The following is a 24920-nucleotide window of genomic DNA, read 5'->3' as shown; positions in this document are numbered from 1 at the left end:
AATCCGAGAGGTAACTTTTTCACACAAAGGATGGTGGGTGTACGGAACAAGCTGCCAGAGGAGGTAGTTGAGGCTGGGACCATCCCAATGTTTAAGAACCAGTTAAGGGCCTGTCCCACTTACGCAACCTTTTTGGCGACTGCCGGCATCCGTCATAGGTTGCCGAAATTTTTTAACATGTTGAAAATTCAGCGATGACCAGAAAGATGCTACGAATCTTTGGGTGACTGGGAGACCTCTCACGACCATACATGCGACCCCTGCCGACCTCTCACGACCATGCATGCGACCCCTGCCGACCTCTCACGACCATGCATGCGACCCCTGCCGACCTCTCACGACCATACATGCGACCCCTGTCGACCTCTCACGACCATACATGCGACCCCTGCCGACCTCTCACGACCATACATGTGACCCCTGCCGACCTCTCACGACCATACATGCGACCCCTGCCGACCTCTCACGACCATAAAGACGACCTCCTGGCAACATGTCCTTGGTGACACCCCGCCACACCCGCGACATGTTGCCAGGGGTCGCCTGTACGTTCGTGAGTGGTCTTCTTGTCACCCAAAGAGTTGTAGCGTCTTTCCGGTCGCCGCTGAATTTTCACCATGTACAACATTTTTGGTGACCTATGGGTGCCGGCAGTCGCCGAAAAGGTCGCATAAGTGGGACAGGCCCTTTAGACAGGTACATGGATAGGACAAGTTTGGAGGGATATGGACCAAACACAGACAGGTGGGACTGGTGTAGCTGGGACATGTTGGCCAGTGTCAAGAGTTAAGTCAAGAGTCAAGAGTGTTTTATGTCCCAGATAGGACAATGAAATTCTTGCTTGCTGCAGCACAACAGAATACGTAAGCAGGTTACACAAAAAAGCTGGAGAAACTCAGCGGGTGCAGCAGCATCTATGGAGCGAAGGAAATAGGCAACGTTAGAATAGAATAACCTTTAATAATCCTTTACAGGAAATTACAGTGCCACAACAGCTTCAAGACAGACATAACACCACACATTTCAACAGATATCTTCAATACATAATAAGTTAAAATTTTGTGCATTATAAAACCTTATAGCAGCTGGTATACAAGACTTCCTATGTCTCTCCGTTTTGTACATTGGTGCAATCAGCCTCTGACTGAAGATGCTGCACTTGATCACCTTCAGGGCGTGGAGTGGGTGAGTAGGGTTGGTCATTATTGAGCCTAGTTTTTTCAGAGTTCTGGCCTCTGCCACCTGCTTGACCGTTAGTTGCTCTGCCCCAACCACTGAGCCGGCCTTCCTGATCAGCTTATCCAGTCTGTTTTTGTCCGCTATTCGGGCGCCTTCTCCCCAACAGGCCACAGCAAAAAACAGAGCACTGGCCACCACTGAATGGTAGACACTGCACAGTAGGGGTTGACAGATATTAAATGACTTTAGCCTCCTTAAAAAATACAGTCTACTTTGTCCCTTCCTGTACACCGCCTCCATATGACTCTTCCAGTCCAGCTCACTGTCAAGCTGCACACCAAGGTACCTGTGGTTGGCGACCACCTCCACCTCAGTGCCCCTGATGGTGATTGGTGTTGGTTGAATCCTCCTCCTCCCCCTCCTGAAATCCACAACTATCTCCTTCGTTTTTTTGGTGTTGAGATGGAGATTATTGTGTGCACTCCACTCCACAAAGTTGTTAATTGTGTCTCTATACTCCTCATTGCCCCCGTTTCGGGCCGAAACCCTTCTTCAGACTACGTACCATGCATGTTTAAGAGGTTGAAATGTTTTGGAACCCAAAGGGTTAACTACAAAATAAAGGTGAAAAGGTTCAGCAAACAGCTGATTCCAACTTCCTTGTTGTACTCGAATGAATACGTAAGCATAGTGCATAACGGGAGAAAGAAAAGTTCAGTGTGTGTGTATATACACATGCACACATACTCAATAAATAAATAAATATAGTGCAATAATAATAATAGTCTGTTGCAGTTCAGAGCTTATTTGTTGTCGTGTTTAATAGCCTGATGGCTGTAGGGAAGAAGCTGTCCCTGAACCTGGACATTACAGTTTTCAGGCTCCAGTATCTTCTTCCCGATGGCAATGGTGAAATGAGTGTGTGGCCAGGATGGTGTGGGTCTTTGATGATACTGGCCGCCTTTTTGAGGCAGCGACTTTGATAGATCCCTTCGATGGTGGGGAGGTCAGAGCCGGTGATGGACTGGGCAATGGTCACAACTTTTTGCAGTCTTTTCCGCTCCTGGATATTCAAGTTTCTGAACCAGGCCACGGTGCAACCAGTCAGTATGCTCTCTGCTGTACATCTATAGAGGGCAAATTGGGCCAAAGGGCCTGTTTCCACACTGTATCACTCTATGGCTGTATGACTAAGTCTTTATCCTGTCCTTGCCTCTTATTTATTGGTCATATGTTAATTGGTGTATATGGCCCTGGGTACAGATTGGAAGGGCTAATTCAGGAACCCACTTGTACATGGCAGCATTTAACAATGAATGGATTGTGGATAATAAATGGTTCCATTTGGCCACGTGAAAAACACAATTAATGTATGCCTTTGTTATTAAACTTTTCAAGGTATTTATGTAGTTTTTCTTTGCAAGAATGGTCCATGCATGTTTAAGAGGTTGAAATGTTTTGGAACCCAAAGGGTTAACTACAAAATAAAGGTGAAAAGGTTCAGCAAACAGCTGATTCCAACTTCCTTGTTGTACTTGAGCCGTAGGCAAGGAGCTATATAAGGTTGCGTAAGCTATATAAATGGGTGTAAGACTCTCTCCTCTGGTCAAATCAGTTTTCACCAAAGTGGCCACTCCAGCCCCAAGTAATACCATGGGGAGGTTTGTGTTAGTTGTCCTCTGGGCACTATCTTTCTGCAGAGGTAAGTAAGTTTTACACAGTGAGCTATTGAAAATATTGAGCTTTATGTGTGCTATTTTAGATTGTGTTGGATTTTAATATGTGATATGAAATGCAACAGTATTTCTATAATAAAATACTTTAACGTTTGTCAGTCGCATTGGTGAGGATGAAAGTAATTTGGGGCAACACCTATGAACCTTTTGGGCAACGATTCCCAACTCCGCCAGTCCGATCTCTAAAATGTACAAGGAGCTAGACTTGACCCCTGCATGAGACACCAGGTTTTAATTGGCAACATCACTGGGTTTCATCCCCATTTCTACAGTAGAATCTATCTGCTATTCAAATACTCTAGAAATAACATTTGAAATTGAACTATGCCAATAAAGGTGTGTAAAGATGTAGGTGTAAAATGACCAGTGGACCAGCTGGAGCACAGGTGGATGGTGGGCAGTGGGCCAATGCTAGTTTTTTTCCTATGGTCTGCAGCAGCAGGACTCAGTGATCCACGAGCTTTAAGGTGTAATACTCAAATGAACAGGCAGTTTCTTCGTGCACAAAGTGCTGGAGAAACTCAGAGGGTCAGGCAGCATCTGGAGATCATGGATAGGTGATGTTTCTGGTTGGGACCCTTCTTCAGACTGATCGTGGGATTGGGGGAAGGGAAGAAAGCTGGAAGAGAGGAGGGTAATGGGCTGGTACAGGTGAGGGGGGACTTTAAAAGGCAGATGGTGGTCAAAGGTCTGAGATTAAATGGCATTAGAAGGATTAGACAAAAGGATTGAAGATTTGTGAATTGGGAGATTAGTGGAACGACTGTAGGGGGAGGGGAGAAATAGGTGCAAATCCAGGTGGGCCACAGGAGATAACCGCTTTGTGTAGTTTAGCTTAGTGATACAACGTGGGACCATGTCCTTTGGCCCATCAAGTCTTCATTGTGTTCTTCATTGCTGTGCACATTTAAAAAAAAACATCAGGCTTGTTCTGGGATGGAAAGGACTGGTTGTGGGAGGGTAGGGTTGCAGTATAGGGTCACCTAGATTAGTGATCGAACGGGTTTATCAGGAGTCCATGGGAGAGTTGGACAGGAGGTCAGTGTTTGGGAGGTGTTAATGAAAGTCAGATTGTTGGAGCATGGCAGGAATCACGGCTGGTAGATGGAGGGCTCGTGAGTAGGTGGATAGTCAAGACATGGTGTGCAGGACTGAAAGGAAAGTTGGGTATGTGTACTAGTTAGTGGAGGCCAACCTCGAATGCTGTGGTTTGGGAACTGCTCAGGCCATCAGTTTGAAGTAGGTCTTTCCAGCAATGCAAAGCTATGCTTCTGCAGGAACAGCACACATTAGTTCCTTGCTTATAAATTAAAGAAAATCCATGACCAGTAACTGATGCAGTGGATGCCATTGCACATATGAGGGTACTTTCTGTGTTACACCATGAGGTACATAGTGGACCCTGACGAAAAATTGCAGACCGAATGGAACTCCAGGTAAGGCCACAATTTTATTTTGCAAATCATCTTTCATTAAAAGTGAACTGCATAGCACTCATGCATGTTGCATGTCAAGATAAGCAACCAGGACAGTTCACCGGTTGAATTTCTATTAATGACCTATATAACATCCAAAGCTGTCATTTAGATTTGCTTTTTAGAAACAAAACTTTACAACTAATTGAATTTCTTTAACATAGAAACATAGAACATAAGTGCAGGAGTAGGCCATTCAGCCCTTCGAGCCTGCACCGCCATTCAATATGATCATGGCTGATCATCCAACTCAGTATCCTGTACCTGCCTTCTCTCCATACGCCCTGATCCCTTTAGCCACAAGGGCCACATCTAACTCCCTCTTAAATATAGCCAATGAACTGCCTCAACTACCTTCTGTGGCAGCGAATTCCACAGAATCACCACTCTCTGTATAAAAAATGATTTTCTCATCTCGGTCCTAAAAGACTTCCCCCTTATCCTTAAACTGTGACCATTTGTTCTGGACTTCCCCAACATCGGGAATAATCTTCCTGCATCTAGCCTGTCCAACCTCTTAAGAATTTTGTACGTTTCTATAAGATCCCCCGTCAATCTTCTAAATTCTAGCGAGTACAAGCCGAGTCTATCCAGTCTTTCTTCATATGAAAGTCCTGCCATCCCAGGAATCAGTCTGGTGAACCTTCTCTGTACTCCCTCTATGGCAAGAATGTCTTTCCTCAGATTAGGACACCAAAACTGTATGCAATACTCCAGGTGTGGTCTCACCAAGACCCTGTACAACTGCAGTAGAACCTCCCTGCTCTTATACTCAAATCCTTTTGCTATGAATGCTAACATACCATTCGCTTTCTTCACTGCCTGCTGCACCTGCATGCCTACTTTCAATGACTGGTGTACCATGATACCCAGGTCTCGTTGCATCTCCCCTTTTCCTAATCGGCCACCATTCAGATAATAATGTGATTGGGATTGTGATTTAATGTGAGTGTGTGGTGGATCTCTGCACACTGAACTGAAAACAATTTTGTGATACGTTGCTCTTTAAACAGACGGCTTTTGCTGAAAATGGGGAAAAATTCAAATTGTTACTTTGCAGTAGTTAAAGATCATAGAAACCATAACAGTTGATGCTATTCTGGCCATTGTATGTATGCCTGTGTGTGTGCCAAATGAAAAGCGTTATCACAAAAAAAAATGCACAGAAAGGGCCCTTATGGATCTTTTTGCTCATACGGACAGTGATGCTAATTCCAATTCCCCATATTGAACACATATTCAGTGAAACTTCCCTGTCGGATAGGTTTCTCCATCCGATATATGCTTTGACAGTATATGTCACTTGCATTTTCTGAAGGGAAAACCAATTTCCAGATAGCAGATGACAATGAGGAACGATGTCGTGTTGAGCCTGATTGACTGTCTCTTTCATTTCGCTGCCTATAACCTGATGGTTAATACCTGAAGCTCCTTCTCTCATCATTTCTACCCTATAGTCAACCATTGCCCTTCTCCACTTTTTCCTTGTGTACTGACAAAGGACTAAGTGAAGCTCTCCAAAGCCTCAAGGATAAACCAAATATGTGATCAATGTTTTCACACAGTTGTCAATAGAATATCAATGAGCCTGGGTTACTCCAAGAGCTTTTTCTCACGGTGTGCTACATTTCCAGATATCCACAACAAAAATTACTTGCTTCTACTGTATGCAGTGTCTTTAACATAATAGTATATTAGAGCTTTTATGTAGTGCCTTTAACATAATAGTACGTTATAAAGGTTTTTGCAGGAAATTCTCAAATATAAACTCGTGAAGGAACCACATAAATAAATATTAGGATAAGTGCCTGAGGGGTTGGTCAAAGAGACGGGAGTAAAGGAGGGACCTAGCAGAGGAGAAAGATGGAGAGAAAGATTAGGGTAGTTGATGGCGTGGGTGCTAAAGGTCAGGGAATGAAACCAAAGGTGTGCTGTGGTCAAGAAGACTATATCTTCAAAGTTGTAAACCAGGGATGTAAAGATGATTTATTTCTTCACTCCGGCAAAAAGCATCAGCACGACCCCATGCCTGTTAAATGTCTGTTTGGGAAATGTTTCTAGATTTTCTTTTTGACCATGGCTGAATGCCACAGAATATTCTTTAGCCCCAAGTTAAATCTAAAGGAAGCATAAAGCATGAAAATGGCAATCAGCCAGATGGGATTGTACAACTCTCTATGAGGAACATTATTATTTATATTCCTAAGGTAGCTTTGCAGGAAATAATTGCCTAAGTTGTCGAAATATCTCAATAAAATGTACTACCTCCTTCTGCTTCACATCCAGCAGCATTAAAACTTTCAATAAAAATTAAAATAGATAAAGTTATTGGAGATTATTAAATGGGGCAGAACATTCTTATAAGTAAGTCCATGATCATTTTTTTTCTACAGCGATGAGGTTGTCTGAAGTAGGTGAATAAATTATGCCTTACAAAAAATTACCTGCAATGCATAGTTAGGGTTTTTCAATAGGAAATGGACAGGTGAAGAAGGACAGGCAGTGTCAGATGAAAGCTCTGGCCATCAGGATTAATGATCTAAAAAACTATCGGCTGCAAGGGGTGTGGGGAGTCGGTAATGATTGGTATGGCAATGGTGGATTGACCGATCTGATCTGATCTGTACAACTCTATGATTCTTAATCTAAGAGAAATGTAATTGTTATTTTTGAACCAGGTTTAGAAGGAATATCAGGACCATTTGGCTCTTTGGAGGAAACATCAACAGCCAGAAACAGAGGTAAGTACACATTGGTCATCTCAGAAATGTATGCACATTCATCAGTGTGAGTTATTGAAAATATATAGGGGAGAAACACAGGCTTGTTATTGCTGAGAAATACCAAAAAGTTTTCCTCAACAGGCAACTAATTTGTGTATCTAAACCTCCCAGGAATAACATAACACAGCAAATTGTCAAATTCCTGCAATCCCAATAAAATACACCACAGCACAATGTAGAATTTAATCTTCTCTGCAGTTGATTCTTCAAACTCACTGTGCAGAAGCCCGTCCAGTAATCCCATATCTCATTTGTCTTTGATGCAGCTTTAACAATTTCCACTCGAAGCTTCAGTCAATCATGAATGTGAAAGCTTTAGAAATATAAAAGGACACCTAGGCTCTCAAATCTATGTTTATTTTAACTAGCTTTCCCCAATCTATTACATTCCAAGTTACCATAAATTGGAACGTTCAATAAATATGATTATTGGTCCCCCCCCCCCCAAAAAAAAATGCTGGAAATACTAAGCAGGGTTAGCCAACCTCTGTAGAGAGTGGAAAAGAGTCAATGTTTCAGGCCAATGGCATTTCATCAGAACCAGGGAGGGTTAGAAAGCAAACATATTGTAGAGAAAGGGGAGGGGGGGGTCACAGAGAACAAAAATAATAACTAAGATAAGGTGGCCACCAAAAGAGACCGAGTGACACGTGGTTCTGTCTGAGAGAGGTGGTGAGGGCTTGTTAGTTGCTGATCTATTTCGAGGGGATGTGCATAGAAAGAAATGAATGAAAATAGGAGAGGGGAGAAATTGCTGGAACTAGAAGATATAAAACATACTCATATGCTGAAAATTTTGCAAGCAATGGAATATGTTGGAAATACTTAAATGAGTCAGTCAGCATCTGTTTTCATATAGGCTGGGAAAAAGTGGTGTTCTGAAATTGACAAATCCAATGCTAATTCCTGAGTCTCCTAATGTATCCAGCCAGAAAATTAGATATACTTTTTCTCATGTTAACTCTGTATTGTGTAGGAACCGTATAAGAGATGAAAGACATCGAGGTGAGTGTGAAATGGCGAATCAAAGTGATAGGCAATAGAAGCTCACTATCATCCATAGGGACCAATGTGGGTGTTCTGCAAACCAACTGCCCAATTTCCTTGGAGATTGGAAGGGTGGAGGAGTAAGGGCAGACCTTGTGTCTCCATGTTGTATTTATGTTGGAACAGAAAGGTGCCCTGAGAAGGGGAGTGGAAGTTGATGGAGATAGAAGAGCGAAGCAGATGCAGAGGGAACAGTACCTGTGGAATGGTGTGAGGGGACGGGACGGTCTATTTGGTGGGGCCGTTACTCTAAAAACATAAAATAATAATCGGGTGAAGTTTCAGAGGTATCACCTGGTGTGGCCATTAGCAAAATCATTTGCAAATACTTCAGACTTAGCACTTCTTTCCTCCAATGCATACCATGGTACTAAACTCTCTCTATAAGGAAGGAACAGGTACCTCTACATTTGGATTATTAATCCATGAAACGCCACATCCATCTATCATTGTCTCTTGCTGTTTCATCATTCTTTCAGGGTTGTGCAGCACCTGGGGAAATGGAGCCTTCAGGACATTTGATAACGGTTTTTATCATTTCACATCAACCTGCAACTATATTCTGAGTCGCCACTGTAAAGGTGGCACAGAAGATTTTAACATTCAAATCCGCCGAGGCCCAGATGGCAATTTGGAACATGTATTCATCCAAATAGAAGGTGTCAAGGTTCTCATAGTGAACGGGACAATCACTGTGCAAGATGCATTGTAAGTTTTACCTTTATCTATTTTCAATGATTCTGTTTTGTTGTTTCTCATCACTGTTACAACATGAGACTGACCATTTCTACATTTGTTTTTGGTGCTAAATTTGCTTTCATAGGAAATAGATTTATCAACTTAATAAAACAGAATATGGCCTTCTTTCCACCTCTTTGGCAAGGCTATTCAGTTAATACCATTCCCCTGCTCTATCCCTATAAATCTCTAAACACTGTCTTTGAACGTTTATTGAATGCTATTTTCCGTGCTGTCTCTGCTAAATCTGCCTCAATCACTTATCAGTATATTCCAGTTCACAATCTACAGTGAGAAATGTTCTCTCGCACCGACCCATCTTTTGCCACTCACCTTAATTTTGTGATAATTAAGTTTGGAATATATACTGCTAATATATCAACTAATTATACTGCCTACTTTCTCATCCTAGTCATATGACTTGGATAAGAATGTAAGGGGTACAATTCATAAATTTACAGGCAGCATGAAATTTAGTGTAGTCACAGATAGTGAAGAAGGTATTCTAAGGATACGATGGGACAGATATCAGCTGGGAAGTTGGGTGGAGCGGCGGCAAATAGAACTTAATCCAGATAAGTGTGAGGAAATGCACTTTAGGAAGTCATATTCTGATAGGTCATATAAGGCATGGCAGGGACCTTAGGTATGTTGATGCACAGAGAGATTTTGGGGTGCAAATCCATATTGGATAGGATAACGAAGAAGACATTGGTACACTTGCCCTCATAACCAATGCTATTGAGGATAAGAGTTGGACATCATATTGTAGCTATACAGTACATTGGCTAGACTGCACTTTGACTATTGTGCACAGTGCTGGTCATCTCACTACAGGAAGGATGTGGTCACAGTAGAAAGTGTGCGGAAGAGATTCACCAGGATGATGCCTGGAATAGAGGGCAATAGTTCCAAAGAGTGATTGGGTAGGCTGAGCTTAATGGAGCATTGAGCTGGAGCACAGAAGACTGAGAGGTAACCTTGCAGGGGTTTATAAAATTTATGAGGGACTTGGATAGGGTCTTTCTCTTAGGGCAACGGAGTCTCAAACAAGAAGGCACAGGTTTAAGGTGAAAGGGGACACATTTAAAGGAGAACTGAGAGCTATGTTTTGCACATTGCATGACTGGAATGAGCTGCCGGATGAGATGGTAGATGTGGATACAATTACAATTTTTTAAAGGTGTTTGGACAGGAACATAGATCAGATAGACATGGAGGGGTGGGAGCTTAATGTGGGTGAACAGTTTTAGTGTTGTTAAGCATTACAGATGTCCTCAAAGGGCCCATTTCTGCGCTGTTTGATTCATGATTCTATGACACAATATCTGCGACTTTCTGCATGGAAATATTTTTCCCTACTTTATTAAAATCATTTGTGGTTTTCAACATTTCTTAATATTCTCCATTCTATTGTATTTAATGCTAATAATAAAACCAAAGACTCCACCTATTTAAAACATCTTCCTCCAATTTATTCAGTAGGATTCAGATTTGTGTACATATATCCCAGTGATCCTGTATATTTTAATCCCTTTAACATTGTATCATTTAGCCTATATTGCCTTTGCATTTTTCACACTAAAATGCACCACACCATACATTAATGCATTACATTTTATCTGCTCTGTGTCTGTCTATTTCTCCATTAATCTGTACAAATCAAAGATTAGCTCTAAACCAAATTTAGTACAGGGAACACGCTGTACTACCCACCATCTAAAGTCCAACTCTTACCTATACTCTGATTTAAGTTGTGTAACCAATTTTGTATCTACATTCCTTTTAATGCTCATTCATTTTAATTGTACGGGTCTAAATATTGGTAACACTTATTAAGCAGTACTTTGTTAGAAAACCTTTTTAAAATATAATAATATTAAAAATATGAACAATATTAACTCAGCAATCCACTTAAATTTGTCTCTATAAAAATATCAAAAACGATTTGTCTTTCTATGTTGTACTTTATTTACTAACGCAAATTAATTAACCCCCAGAATACCTCTAAAAATCGGGACCATTGACCTTTAAGTTGACACCTGCAGTTATTGCTGGCATGTATATAGCTTTTGTGAAGAAGATTATCATATTTGCAATTCTCCACACCTTAAGCACAATTCTTGTATCAAATGAGAATTAGAAGAATGTGTCCAACCCTCAACAATTTCCACCCTTGCCTTCCTTAGTAATAGAGGTTGCAAATATATGGACTGGATGACTATTTTGAGCACTGCTATTTTTAAGTGCATGCTCTCTGTCAATCTTTATCCAATCTACCATAAGTACTGCCCTTGCTTACTGCTTGATGGTGCATCCTCTTTGCTGGTTAAAGACAAATGCAAAAGTACACTTATTATCCCCTAACCATGATGCCTTCTGCCTCTACATTATGTATTTTAGGTGCTTTACCAATCGTTTGATAGCTATTTTACTATTTGTATATTTATGATAGAATTTTAAATTTCCATTCATGTTGCTCACAAATCTTTTTTTTTTCATGCTCTTTGCCCTCTTATTGTGTTTTTCTTTAATAAAAATTCAGACCTGTCTTTTCTCATCTTGTTTTATTATTAAAAAATGTTTAAAATGTAATTTTTAAACTTACCCTTTGTGACAAGCACAAACACGAATTCTATTGAGATTCAAATTCTCATCTAATTATGCATTGTCAGGATAATATATTATAGAGCATAATAAGTGGTTTTGTAAGTGGCTTCAAGTTGGAATGACAAATTGGTGATGATTGTTTATGGTCACCTGAAGCAACAAAGTAGTTGCACATTTATCTAATTGCATCTAGAACATTTAAAAAATGTTGGATTCATATTTATCTGCAAGGACTGCTTTGCTTGCAAATTGTATTAACAAAGTCCTTTATATGGTTCTTCATATAAAGAATAATCCCTTAATTTGTGCACATTCATTGGGCTAGCAATCAAACATGACTATACACAGATATTAATACTACATGCTGTAGATATTCACATCATTTTATAAGCTGAGCTCTGAATGGGGCTGTGTGAAGAACCAATGTGGTGGGAGAAGGAGGTTACACAAAAAGGCTGGAGAAACTCAGCGGGTGCAGCAGCATCTATGGAGCGAAGGAAATAGGCAACGTTTCGGGCCGAAACCCTTCTTCGGGAGGAGGACGCTGGTGGGGAAGGACTGAAATAGCCGGTCACTCTCAGGAGCCTGGAATTATTTTCCAAGAAGGGGAAAATACACCTCGCGTAATAGAAAACTTCACTATGATAAAAAAAGTAAAGATACAATATTACAGGGCCTGTTTCCACAAAGTATCAACTTTCAAGAGGACCATTATTTTCACCTGAGGTATTTTTAAAGGTGTTTCACTGGACAGTGTACATAAGGATATCACTTTTAGACCCCAGAAAGGCTTCATTATATGAGTATGATAGATGAGTCATTGGGAGTTATAGCACAGAAACGGGTTCTTCAGCCCACCATGTCCTTGCCAACTATTTTGCCTACCTACCCTAATCGTAGGGCCATATATTGCTCTAAATGTCTCTTATACCTAATACAATTTTCATTATAGCTCCTTGAATCCCTTTACAACTTTAAATATACTTTATGATATGACATTATCATATGGGGGGGGGGGGGGGCAGGGAGGCGGAGTGGATGAAGTCAGTGATGGTGTTAGAGATAGTGGCCTGGTGCTCGTTTGTGGGGTGCTCCTCCTCCATCAGTGTGTTCTACACATCACCCTTCTCTGTTATTGGTGATTATGTTTCTGGACGAGTAAACCAGAGGACAAGATTGGGGTGAAATTAATTCAAATCATACCATAGTAGCAGAGAAGCTTAAAATTTCCTTTGGAAGAAAGGTTCTTACCCAAAAACGCATCTATTCCTTCTCTCCAGTGAAGCTGCCTGACCCGTTGAGTTACTCTAGCAATTTGTGTCTATCTTCTGTATAAACTAGCATCTGCAGTTCCTTCCTTCACAAACATAAAGCTAGTCAGTTGATTAAATCCATTTTGAATAAATATTTTCCATGGAGACTACTGACCTATCTTTCAACTGCATCAGGTTAGCTGGTATTTTTTAGACAGAAATCTGCTGCTTTTTACCTGATCAGACATATATTTGATGACATGGCATTCAAGGTGACTTTAATGACCGGTGACCAGTAAGCGATCCTAAAACAACAGGTGACCAACCAGTAAGTGATCCTAACACCCATTGAAAAGGTGCCGAGGTGCTGATGTGCTCTGGTTTCCAAGCAACTTGAAGAAATCTTCACTCATCCAAAAATAAAAGTTGGGATTTGTTTCATTCTATATTGGCTTGAACGAACAATTTCATTCGGGATTTATTTTATTTTATAGAGTGAGTCTTCCACATAACGACAAGGTACTTGGCATCCATAAACACGGAGTTAACACCAGACTTTCAAACAGGAAACATACTATTTTAGTGAACTGGAATGGTAATGATGCTTTATGGGTAGGTTACCTTTATTTGATACCTTCACTTCCATTTTCAATTTGTTTTTACATTAAATATATTTACCCGGAGATGTAAACATTGTAATGTTAATCTTCTTCAGTAGGGCAACAATTGCTGGCACCTCACATTTTATACAGGACTTACATTCTGGAAATACAGCACAAATTTAAAAAACACAAATTGAACATATATGCGACAAATCTGCCTGGTGTACATTTGAGCGCTTTATTCCAAATATACAAGCATGTAAATCAAGCTTTGGTGTTTAATGATCAAGCTATTTATTTCAAAAATGCATAAATCAAACGCGTAAAATACTAAATGCCTGTACTTACCTCCGATAAGAAATATATATATTTACATCTTATATCAAATATATATTAAAAAATACTAAAATATAACAATTGTAAATATATATCTCTAATATGTCTTCATTGAAGTTCATAGGTTGATTCTGGTCATGTTTTTGAATGAAATAACAGATATACTGAACAAATTTCTTGGCTAAGTTTCCTACCTTCATCCAGATGTAGACTAGCCTCTCTTTTGGGAAGACTGGACCTTCTTAAGGAGCGAAGACTAGATGGATTATGTATAAATTCATTCTTGTGGTTAATATAGCTATCATTTCAATGTTGTTCTTATTATTGTATAAGCCACTGATCCCGACTTTGTTGCCTGTTATTAGCCTAGTAATGTAGTGAATGTAGGTTATACTACTTTATAATGAGATTGCATCATTATGCTAGGGAGATTTCAGACATAGAGGGTGTGTAAAATCTAATTTGATTAGAACTGACAAGGCATTTTCTCCTCCACTTAGAATGTCTTTGTACATCTGTTAAAAGTGGTGCCGAATTGGAGTTGCAGCCTTTCAGTGCCAGAGACCCGGGTTCAATCCTTACTATGGGTGCTGTGTGTATGGAGGTTGTACTTTCTTCCTGTGACTGCATGGATTTTCTCCGGGTGCTCAGGTTTCCCCCCCACATTCCAAAGGCGTGCAGATTTGTAGATTAATTGGCATCTGTAAATTGTTCCTAGTGTGTAGGATAGAACTAGTGTACGGGTGATCATTGGTCAGCGCAGACTCGGTTGGCCAAAGGGCAAATTCCCACACTATATATCTAGAACTAAAAACCTAAAACCAAAGTGTTTTTGTTTCTGACCAGGGAAGCAGAACAACATTCGATTTCAATAGTCATCAATTGATGATGACTATTAAGTATTCTTAGATCAGAACTAAGATAACCAAACTGGAATCACTTGAGCTTCACAGGTCTGATAATTTATTGTGTTTTCTGGTTAGCTCATCAGTCATCTTATTATATCTTTGACTAAGATTGTCAACCTGATAGGAACAAGAACTTCTGAGATGGAAGCCGGTTGTTTTCACACTTTGGGAAACGTCAACCCCCATGCTCCCTCAAACACCTGGCTAACAATTGTGCATTTGTTCTATTTGTAGGTACATCTTGATGATAAATATCAAGGACAACTGTGTGGCCTTTGTGGAGACTTTGACAAAAGCAGCAGCATTGTTTATGGTAAAAGCCGTAAAACTGGCTACTTTTTTTTTGCTAGAATGGTATTTGCTAAATATGTAATCTCATAATCTCAATGGAATTGCTGACATGCTGTTTTTTTTTATATCTAGATGCGACCTTTCTTGTCACAAATAAATTGAATGTTCTGGGCCACACGTGTTACATCAACCGATCTTTACAGCCATCATGTAATGCAAACACTGTACGTTTACAGCTGGTAACTTGGGTTAAACATCAAATCTACTGGTCACTTGTAGAAATTTTACTGCTACAAATACATCTCCCATTTCTCTCTTGGTCCACTCTATCTTCCTTTCTTATTAGATGCAATTTAGTTTAGCAATGGTATCACTTCGCCATGTCACACACATACATGCAGAAAGGATCTGGCATGTTTAGTTTAGTTTATTGTCACGTGTGCCGAGGTACAGTGCAAAGCTTTTTTTTTTAAGCGTGCTATCCAGTCAGCAGAAAGACAATCCACGATTACAATCGAGCTAATATACCCGACTCCACAGCTCCATATTTTATAAATACACCATGGAAACCTGTGTTCTTTAATGGATTAATTCCCATTACAATCTGTTTTGTTGTGCACAATCTGCCCCTTCTGTTTTCTTAACTGGCTTTTAATTTCTCGACTGCAACATAAAATTGACGGGGTTGTGATAACAGAGTCAAATTATTAACACTGCTCCATAATCTTTATATGCCTGTTCTGAAAAAAAAATCTGAAGTGGTGTTAATGTAACAGCATTCTTTCAGAATTAATTTGCTTTCTTTTATTCTTATTCTGTCAGATTTTCTCGTTTGATTCCCACATGTGACCAGAATTAATCTAATATGCAGCACAATTGATTACCCAGATATATGGTGACTTTTGGTCTTTTGGTACTTCCTTCTATGACCCAAAGCTTTTCGCTTCCTTACTCAGATTTTGAATTAAATTAGGAAGATTTGAGGCCGACATTAAGGAACAATATTCATGTCAGTATACATTAAAACACAATGGAAGCTTGTTGTCATCCAAGCATGGATGAACAATTGATGCATTTTGAACTATTTTAAATGTTAAGAGGGACATTATTTTGACAATAACAATGACCATGATTCACACTACAAGCAGTGGCTTCCATCTCCTCCTGATCCATCCAATCTGCACACTGATCTCTGAACTGCCTGGCAAGTCTGGCTGTCACATAGCCTGGTTAAACAGGTTGTTAACTCTGTTATAAACTGTCATTCAGAAATGCAAATTGCAGAATTATTACAATCAATCAAGCAATTTAAAAAAAATTGCATTTAATTAAAATTAAAATGTAATTCATTTAGAATATAAGAATTATTTCACATTTAGAGCCCCTTGCAGACCACCCTCTGCCCTGCAATGAATTCAGCAGACAGGGTCTGGAATGGCTGCAACCATAGCTCCTCTGCTGAATTCATGAGAAGCCTAGTGTGGGGAACCATCTTCCAATAGTGGCCAGCATATTTGAAGTGCATCTCTTTATGACTAAATGCCAGGGCTGCCAACTCTCACGCTTTGAGTGTGAGACTCACGCCCTCAAGCAAACTCTCACCCCCTCACGCTCATCAGAAATTTCTCAGTGGTGAGAAATGTTGTTATCAACGAAAATTTCAAAACTCGGATGAACTGCATGGTCCGCGGGTGTTGGAGAGACGGGCTGCGGGAGGGATGGGAGCAGAACCAGCGGCCGGAACAGATGCGGGGAGCCGGGACGGACGAGTGTTTGCCGGGGCCGGCGTGTCGCTCGCTGCAGCTCTGGCCATGGAGCCCTCCGGACAGTGTGAGTGTCCTGGTCGTCGGAGGCGTCGGAAGCATTGCGCCGCTGCCGCAAGAGTCTCTGTGCCAAAGGGACAGACTCTCAAAGGGAGGTGGAGAGAGAGAGGGAAAGGAGACAGGGAATTTTGGGGAGAGAGAGGGACGTGAGAGGAGAGGGAGGGGAGAGACGGGGGGAGTGAATGGAAAGAGAGAAGGGGGGGAGAGAGAGGTGGGAGAGGGGGAAGTGAGAGAGGGGGGAGAGGGAAGAAAGAGGGAAGAGAGAGAGTGGGTGGCGATGGAGGAGAGAATGGGAGAGAGAAGGGGAAGAGAGAGGGGTGGTAAAAGAGAGAGGGAGAAGGGCAGAGGGGGGAAAGAGAGAAACGGGGAAAGAGAGAGATGGGGGGCAAAGAAAAAGAGATAGAGACAGAGGAGAAAGGGCAAGGGGAAGAGTGAGGTAGGAGGGAGAAATGGGGGGAAGAGAGAGAGAGGTGAGAGGGGGGAAGAGAGAGAGGTGAGAGGAGAGACAAAAAAGAGAGGGGAGAGTGTGTGGAGAGGAGAGAGAGAGGGGGAGAGGAGGGAGGGAGAAAGAGTTGGGGGGAAGGGTGGGGGAGAGAGAAGAGGGGGAGAGAGAGTTGGGGAAAGAGAGGGGAGAGAGAGTGAGGGGGAGAGAGGAGAGAGGTGACAAGAGGGAGGGGGAAGAGTAAGGTGGGAGGGAGAGAGGGGAAAGAGGGGGGAAGAGAGCGGGGGAGAGAAGAGAGGGAAGGGGAGAGGGGAGACAGGGGAGAGAGAGGGGGTGAGAGGAGAGACGGAGAGAGAGGGGAAAGCGAGGGGGAGGGGAGAGATAGAGGGAGAGAGAGAGGGGGTTGAGAGGAGAGAGAGCGGAAGAGAGGGGGGGGGAGAGAGAGAGTCTCTGTGTCGAATTTTCCCAAGTGACCGGCATGGATCAGGTTGCGGCTCGGTGCATCCTGGAGGACAACCAGTGGCTACTGGAAGTAAGTACCAAGCACTGGGTAGAAACGGTGGAAGGTAGTGGACTTCAAATGGGGGTGGTTGGAGAAAGCATCCTGCTTGCCTGCTGGATTTTCACTTACCGTAACTGCAGGAAAAAGCACCTATTTTCTATGTTTCTATGCTTGAGTATATGGCAATAAAACTCAATCACTGGATTTGGAAGCATTCATGCATGGTGGAGGTATAATGTAGTCATAGAGTGATACAGTGTGAAAACAGGCCCTTCGGCGCAACTTGCCCACACCCGCCAACATGTCCCAGCTACGCTACCTGCTTTTGGTCCATACCTCCAAACCTATCCATGTATCAGTCTAACTTTTTCTTAAATGTTGGGATGGTTCCTGCCTCAACTACCTCCTCTGGCAGCTTGTTCCATACACCCATCACCCTTTGTGTGGATAAAGTTACCCCTTAAAAAGTTACCTCTTAAAAATACTTCATACAAAAAACATTGAAATCACACTTCTACAGTGCACTAAAACATGATTTTAATATATCAAATTTCAAAATGTTCCTACCCTTCTTCCACACCCTCTCCCCACTCGGTTGCCCCACTCCTTCACCGGGTACCCCCAAGGCCAGTGATCACACAGCCTCCCCCCTTTCAAAAATGCTCCAATCCAATTTAAAGCATATATATTGCATTCAAGTGCAAGTTATAAGACTCGCTACAGTATGCACCATATTGCACAATTTCAAACTGAAAAATGCAAATGTTCCATACCAATGGGAGGGGGCACCTTCCTCCCACCCCCCCCCCCCCCCCTCCCCCCTCCCCCCCCCCTCCCACCCTCCCGGTCACCCTCCCGGTCGCAATGCTCCCTCGGGCGTGGTCTCTCCCAAATTTCTCACTCCCAACTCTCACCCAATGTTGGCAGCCCTGAAATGCTGAGCTCAGTGCCACTTACTTGGTGAAATACTGGTAATTCTTTGCATAACTGTGACCATTTCTAAACCAATGCTGCAAAGGATAAACAAAATAAATGTATTTAAGGAGAAGCAGGACAAATTGATACATAAATAATTATATAACACAATTGCATGTTTCCCCAATGCCAATTCCATGTAATTATCACTTGTTGCTATTAACTTTTACCTGCCAGTTATTCTAAGAGATCTTCTCAAAGATGGTCTTCTGCTACCTCTGACATTAATGCAGGCAATTGGATAGGAGTGTGAGATAAAGTTTATGTCTTATTGCAGTGTTCTCCAATTTTGTGTTTCTTGCTAACTACTTGAGTTCACCGTTGTGTTAAAACTCTATTTTATACGCACCTGTGCAAAGAAAATGGTTGCAAGAAAATATTTATACACAAATTTCCATGGTCAGTGATCACAGCATACATAGGTAGTGGAACAGGTTCATAGGTAGTGGAATTGTGTCCAGCTACGCCTGTGAATGAGTTTGCATTATCATTCAGCAAGACCTCGTTTTGCGAGTGTGATGAAGGCTACTAGAACTTGCGGCATGACGGCTCTGCGTTAGTGCAGGTTTGTAGGCGTTCCCAAGCTCCCTTTTCATGCTGGCATGTGGTTTCTGAGGCAGACAGAACTAGATCATGTGTGATTGCGATTCCAAGAGTCCAAAACCTTCCCTTCCACATTTTCATCCCAGTAAGAGCTTATTGATGTAATTCCTCTTTAGATTATTGACTGAATAATCCTGTGAAAATTAATTTATTATTTCACATTACTCAATATCCAGATCAGTTGGCTACACATCTTTTTGGATCCTACCAAATGAATTGAATTTTGGTTTATTTACAGTATTTCTCTCCTTCTGATTTTTGTCATCCTCAGAAATGCCATCCGATTTCTTCACTGTTCCTCTCGTGTTACGAGATCGAAGTGTCAACCAAATACTGGGAACTGTGCCAGGCAGATATCTGCAGCTGTAAAACATCAAGGTGCGAATGTGCTTTTTTTGAAGAAATGGCACGGCGATGTAATGAAGGACTGAGTAACATGTGGAAAAACTGGAGAAATGAGACGGGGTGTGGTAGGTTTTCATCCAGCAGATCCAGTGGATGTCGTTATATTTTATTATTCAAATACATTGTATATGGTGTAAGAGATAAATGTAGCAACATTTTTCTTTCTCAGCGACGCCCACTTGCCCAAGAAATCAGATTTATAAGGAATGTGGTTCTGCCTGTATTCCAACCTGTACTGATCCAAATCCCCAACTGCAGTGTGATCAGTGTGTGAGTACATGTGTCTGTCCAGAAGGTAAGATATTGCCAGTTCCTTTTCTTTTTGTTTCTTTATTGCCTGTTTTTTTTTAACCTATTTTTTAGACTTTAGAGATACAATGTGAGTTTAGAGGTACAGGCCCTACGGCCGATTCAGTCTACGATCACCCTGCACACGAGCACTATTCCACAGACTACGGGCAATTCACAATTTTTTACAAGGACATTATGGGCCGAATGGATTCTTGGGCTGGCAGCTCAGTCACTGAGACCATACACATGCATAAGCGCGCGCACACACGCACACGCACACACAAAGACAGACACACACACAGTCGCACTCACACACATCACACACACTCACTGACTCACACACCATATACATGGCGTAAACTTTCATGAATACTCTCATGGCTGAGCGCGGCCTCTCCACTGTGGTGCTTCTGCAGTCATCAGCATTTCTGCAATCAGTGTGACCTCTGCACTTACCGGGAATTAAGCAATCAGCGCGACCTCTGCATTCACTGGAAATTACTCAAAGAGCGCAACCTGTCCATTAAGCAGAAGTCACAAAATGATCGCGACTTTTAAACCAAAGACAGTCAGACCTAATAAAGCATTTATTCCTTCCAAACACAGTTGGACCTAATGAAGCATTGCAGTTTCAAGCACAGGCAGGGCGTCAGACCACACAACTCATTTACCCTTGACACCATGCACTATCTTATCTAACATGCAGGGAATGGACTTCATTATGTTTCTTTTCTCTAGAAAGAACTTGAAGACAATATTTCCTGATCTATGTTAAAAATAATCTTTGTAAAAAAAGCTGGAGCAGGGACAACATAATGGTCTGCCACTTTAAATAAAAAGCATGTACTGTGAATTAATGCATTTAAATATTTTTCTCAAAACTTAAGGCCATCTTCTGGATAACATAAGAGGTTCCAAAAAATGCGTCAGCAAAACTGAATGTCCTTGTGAATATGGTGGGCAGTTTTATAACTCGGGAGATATCAGAACCACATCCTGCCAGTCATGGTATGAGTTGACCATTGTAGAGTTTCTTACTGGTGTATATTCCTTTATTTTGGTGGCAGTGGTCAGTTATTATGTTGTTGATCCTTTGTCTCTCAACAGCACTTGCAAACATGGGAGCTGGTCATGCTCCCATCCCAGCTGTCCTGGCACATGCACGATTGAAGAAGCAACTTATTTTACAACGTTCGACAACAGTTACTACAGTATAATTGGAGATTGTTCATACTACGCTGTGGTTGTACGTGAGATTCTCTACCCTTAGTTGTCTTGAAATAAGTTTGTAACCTTGTAATGCTAAGCATAGTCACATTGCTGTTGTTAATGTTCAAATTTCCAGTTTGTTAACCTTGTTCCCCACCTGCAAACAGACAAACAGCTGGACCATCAAGGTCGATATCCGACAGTGTCAAGCAGCTTTTGAACAGTCTTGTTTGCAGCGAGTTGTCCTCACTACAAATCAGGTGAGAATTCGGAAAACCATTTGTTTTGTTGAGTATTTTAGTTCTATCCACGTGCTCTCTGCAATAATACGCATCCCATTTTATTTGCAGACGACTTATGTGTTCAGCAATGATGGCAAGGTGTATTCGAACGGACAGGCAATTGGAATTCCAATGAAAACAGGTAAAGAATATCTTGCTATATGTTGAATGTTGTCCTACACCGTGGCTCAGTGCTGAGTAAATAGTTGAGCTGAAGCATTGGTTTTTCTCTTTAAACAGGCAGAATAATAATATATCAGAAGTCCTCTATGTTCATTCAAGTCGCAACAACATTTGGCCTGAAGATGCAAGTGCAGACAGCACCTGTTATGCAGCTTTACATTTCATTGCCTGTGTATGCAAAAGGAACCACAAAAGGTATGATTAAAAATGAAGTAAACTGGACAAAATCATCTTTTCACAGCACATCTTAGTTTTGACATTTGCAGTCAGTGTAATTGTCTTTCTGTCCACTCTGCATGAGAGAGAGGCGCACTCCACTTAACATAGAAACTAAAAGCAGATTGATTCTCCTCTGGGAGGATTCCTTTTGCTGTTCTAAACTTAAGGTATATGGCAATAAAAGATAAAGTTTCAAATTATCCAGGCTCTTTGTTCTTGTCTGAGTCCTTCAACACACTTGGAACTTACTGCTTGCAAACTATGACGTACCTGTACCCCAAGCTACAAATTTCTGTCATCCTTCAGTTTGTGTTTCCTGTTTGTCATTTATATGAACAATTTGGTTGAGAATGTACAAGGTATGATTAATAAGTTTGCATGTGTCACCAAGATAAGTTATCAAGAATTACAGGAGGATCTTGATCACCTGAGCAAGTGGACTGAAGAATGGCAAATGTAGTTTAATGCAGATAAGTGCGAGATTGTGGGAACTGAGTATCGACGTTATGTTTACAATTTACAATTATACCAAGTTAATTAACCGACAAATCTGTACGCCTTTGTAGTGTGGGAAGAAACCGGAACACCGGGAGAAAATCAAGACGGGTCATGGGGAGAACACACAAATTCCATCCAGACAGCTCCTGTAGTCAGGATCAAACCCGGGTCCCTGGCGCTGTAAGGCATCAACTCTACCGCTGTGCCACCATGCAAATTTACAAAATCTTTGTTATTAATGGAGCATAGAAAGTGTAGTTATTCATTTATATTTCTGAAACATTAATATCAATAAAATCACTCAAGGATGGCATAAACAAATGATTATCCTCAACATTTCATTATGCCACTATTTTTAAAATCTTGTAAGATTGATTTCATGAATATATTGAGACACAGTGGGCCCTCCGAGGTTACAAACTCCTGACTTATGGACACTATATATATATATATATATATATATATATATATATATATATATACATATATATATATATATATATATATATATATATATATGAAAAAGCTCCCATTAATGTTATTACATTAAAATGAGAACCAGTTTTGTAAAATAAAAACCTGTTTCCATGTAACCTCCCTGCAGTAACCAGACACGATTGTTTCTTAAGACCACATGTTGCCAGTTTCACTGCGGGAGGTCGCTCAAGAGATTGCTTTGGCAATTGACCAGCAACCACTTCTATTGCTACTTGTTCAACAATGCACAGTTAAAAGGTGTAACAACCCATTGAAACCCACCATTGATTCTGTATGATTATAACTAGACCCTCATCAACACCATTCATAACAATGCTATGGAAACATTGTTACTGGATCGAGTGATTTCGTTTATTTTCCAACTTACGGACAAAATAGTTTTTGTAATCCCGGAATGCACTGTATAAAGAGAAGGAAGTTAATTTATTAGACCATGTATAATCCGATTACCTTTTAAATTAATATAAGCACACACATATTGAGAGAGAAGAGCATAAAAACACATATAGTTGGAGCAAGTTTGAATCTAGTTATTGCTATCCTTTAAAGCACTGAGTGTACAAGCAAAGTAATCTTTCTTCTGTTGTCATTCTTTACCCACAGGTTTATGTGGCACTTTCAATGGTGAAGCTGAAGATGACTTTCTATCTGCACAAGGCATTTTGGAAAGCACTCCTGTTACATTTGCTGATTCCTGGAAGACTGATGACAGCTGTCCTGAACAGAAAATACCAGTCCCTTGTGTCAGTTCAGAAAATGGTAATAACGTTTCTTCTAAATACCACAACTTTGCTTTGTGATATGCTTTTATTTCCTAAGCTATTAAAATGAATCATTGTAAATCCAGGACAAGAATCTTCAGATTCAGATTCAGATTCAGATTCAATTTAATTGTCATTGTCAGTGTACAGTACAGAGACAACAAAATGCATTTAGCATCTCCCTTGAAGAGCGACATAGCAAACGATTTGAATAAATAATAATATGTGCCCGGGGGGGGGGGGTGGTGATTGGCAGTCACCGAGGTACGTTGTTGAGTTGTTGAATCTTCACAGTATTCTTTAGCTTGCCTTTTTGTCTTTTACCTTTGAAGACACAATCCAGTGTGAAATGTGGGTAGCTTTGCACTTTGTACCTTTCTGGAATTGCAAAACTTGAAATTTGAGAACTAAAGCACTAAAGCATCCTGCACAAAAGAGCAGTATGGCATTAAAGGTCTTTGTGCAGGCTTTCCGAGTTCTCTCGTTTCAAGTTTTGCAATTCTTGTAAGGAACAAAGTGCAAAGCTGCCCTCAATATTTTATTTGTTGTCTAATCGTCAGCAGTATCAGCAAAGACAATGATTAAGATTCAAGATTCAAGATTCAAGGTTCAAGATCAATTTAATTGTCATTTGGACCCCTTGAGGTCCAAACGAAATGCCGTTTCTGCAGCCATACATTACAAACAAATAGACCCAAGACACAACATAATTTACATAAACATCCATCACATCGCTGTGATGGAAGGCCAAAAAAAACTTATCTCTCCACTGCACTCTCCCCCCCCCCCGATGTCAGAGTCAAAGTCAAAGTCCATGTTGGCGATGGCGATTGTCCCGCGGCCATTAAAGCCACGCTGGGTGGTGCGAGGTCGCACACCGGGTCTTGGTGTTAGAGCCCCCGGCATGCGCTCGCAGAGTCCCGCGGCCATTCCAAGCCGCGCGGGGCGGTGCTGTGAGGCCCCGGTCCAGGAGCTCTTCGACCCCGCAACTCGGGCGGGAGAAGTCGCCATTGCGAGAACCCTGAAAAGCGGTCTCTCTCCAGGGGCCCGGTGCCGCCGTCCGCCAGACCCGCAGTTGCAGCTTCCGAATCTCCGGAGGTCGGGCCGCAGCAGCAGCAGCGCTCCACCACCGCTCCACCCGCTCTGGACTCGGCCAGCTCCGCGACGGTGAGGTGAGTCGTCGGCACCAGAGTCCCCGGTCTTCTCCTGTTGGAGGCCACTCCTCGTTGCAGCCCCAACGACAACGGAGACCCGACAAGAAAGGTCGGGTCT

General features: G+C 41.5%; 1 protein-coding gene across 3 annotated transcripts in view; it reads left to right on the top strand.

Annotated features, from left to right (window-relative positions):
• The first annotated feature begins 2677 nt into the window (after positions 1 to 2677).
• Positions 2678 to 24920, top strand: part of LOC129707991 (mucin-2-like) — a 149877-nt gene continuing 127634 nt past the window's right edge. The window contains exons 1-14 of one of the 3 annotated variants that reach the window (XM_055653527.1): positions 2678 to 2881; positions 7069 to 7131; positions 8700 to 8928; positions 13316 to 13433; positions 14902 to 14980; positions 15091 to 15182; positions 19575 to 19773; positions 19878 to 20003; positions 20887 to 21007; positions 21107 to 21245; positions 21376 to 21468; positions 21559 to 21631; positions 21730 to 21867; positions 23491 to 23646. In XM_055653527.1, coding sequence (XP_055509502.1) covers positions 2761 to 2881; positions 7069 to 7131; positions 8700 to 8928; positions 13316 to 13433; positions 14902 to 14980; positions 15091 to 15182; positions 19575 to 19773; positions 19878 to 20003; positions 20887 to 21007; positions 21107 to 21245; positions 21376 to 21468; positions 21559 to 21631; positions 21730 to 21867; positions 23491 to 23646 — 1747 coding nt within the window. In that variant the 5' untranslated portion in view covers positions 2678 to 2760. The remainder of the gene's footprint in view (positions 2882 to 7068; positions 7132 to 8699; positions 8929 to 13315; positions 13434 to 14901; positions 14981 to 15090; positions 15183 to 19574; positions 19774 to 19877; positions 20004 to 20886; positions 21008 to 21106; positions 21246 to 21375; positions 21469 to 21558; positions 21632 to 21729; positions 21868 to 23490; positions 23647 to 24920) is intronic. The other 2 variants (XM_055653526.1, XM_055653525.1) reach the window with 2 other exon arrangements.

The sequence above is a fragment of the Leucoraja erinacea genome, chromosome 22, assembly GCF_028641065.1.
Source record: "Leucoraja erinacea ecotype New England chromosome 22, Leri_hhj_1, whole genome shotgun sequence".
NCBI lineage: Eukaryota > Metazoa > Chordata > Chondrichthyes > Rajiformes > Rajidae > Leucoraja > Leucoraja erinaceus.
Note: the sequence above shows the minus strand (reverse complement) of the source record. Positions and strands in the feature narration are given on the sequence as shown.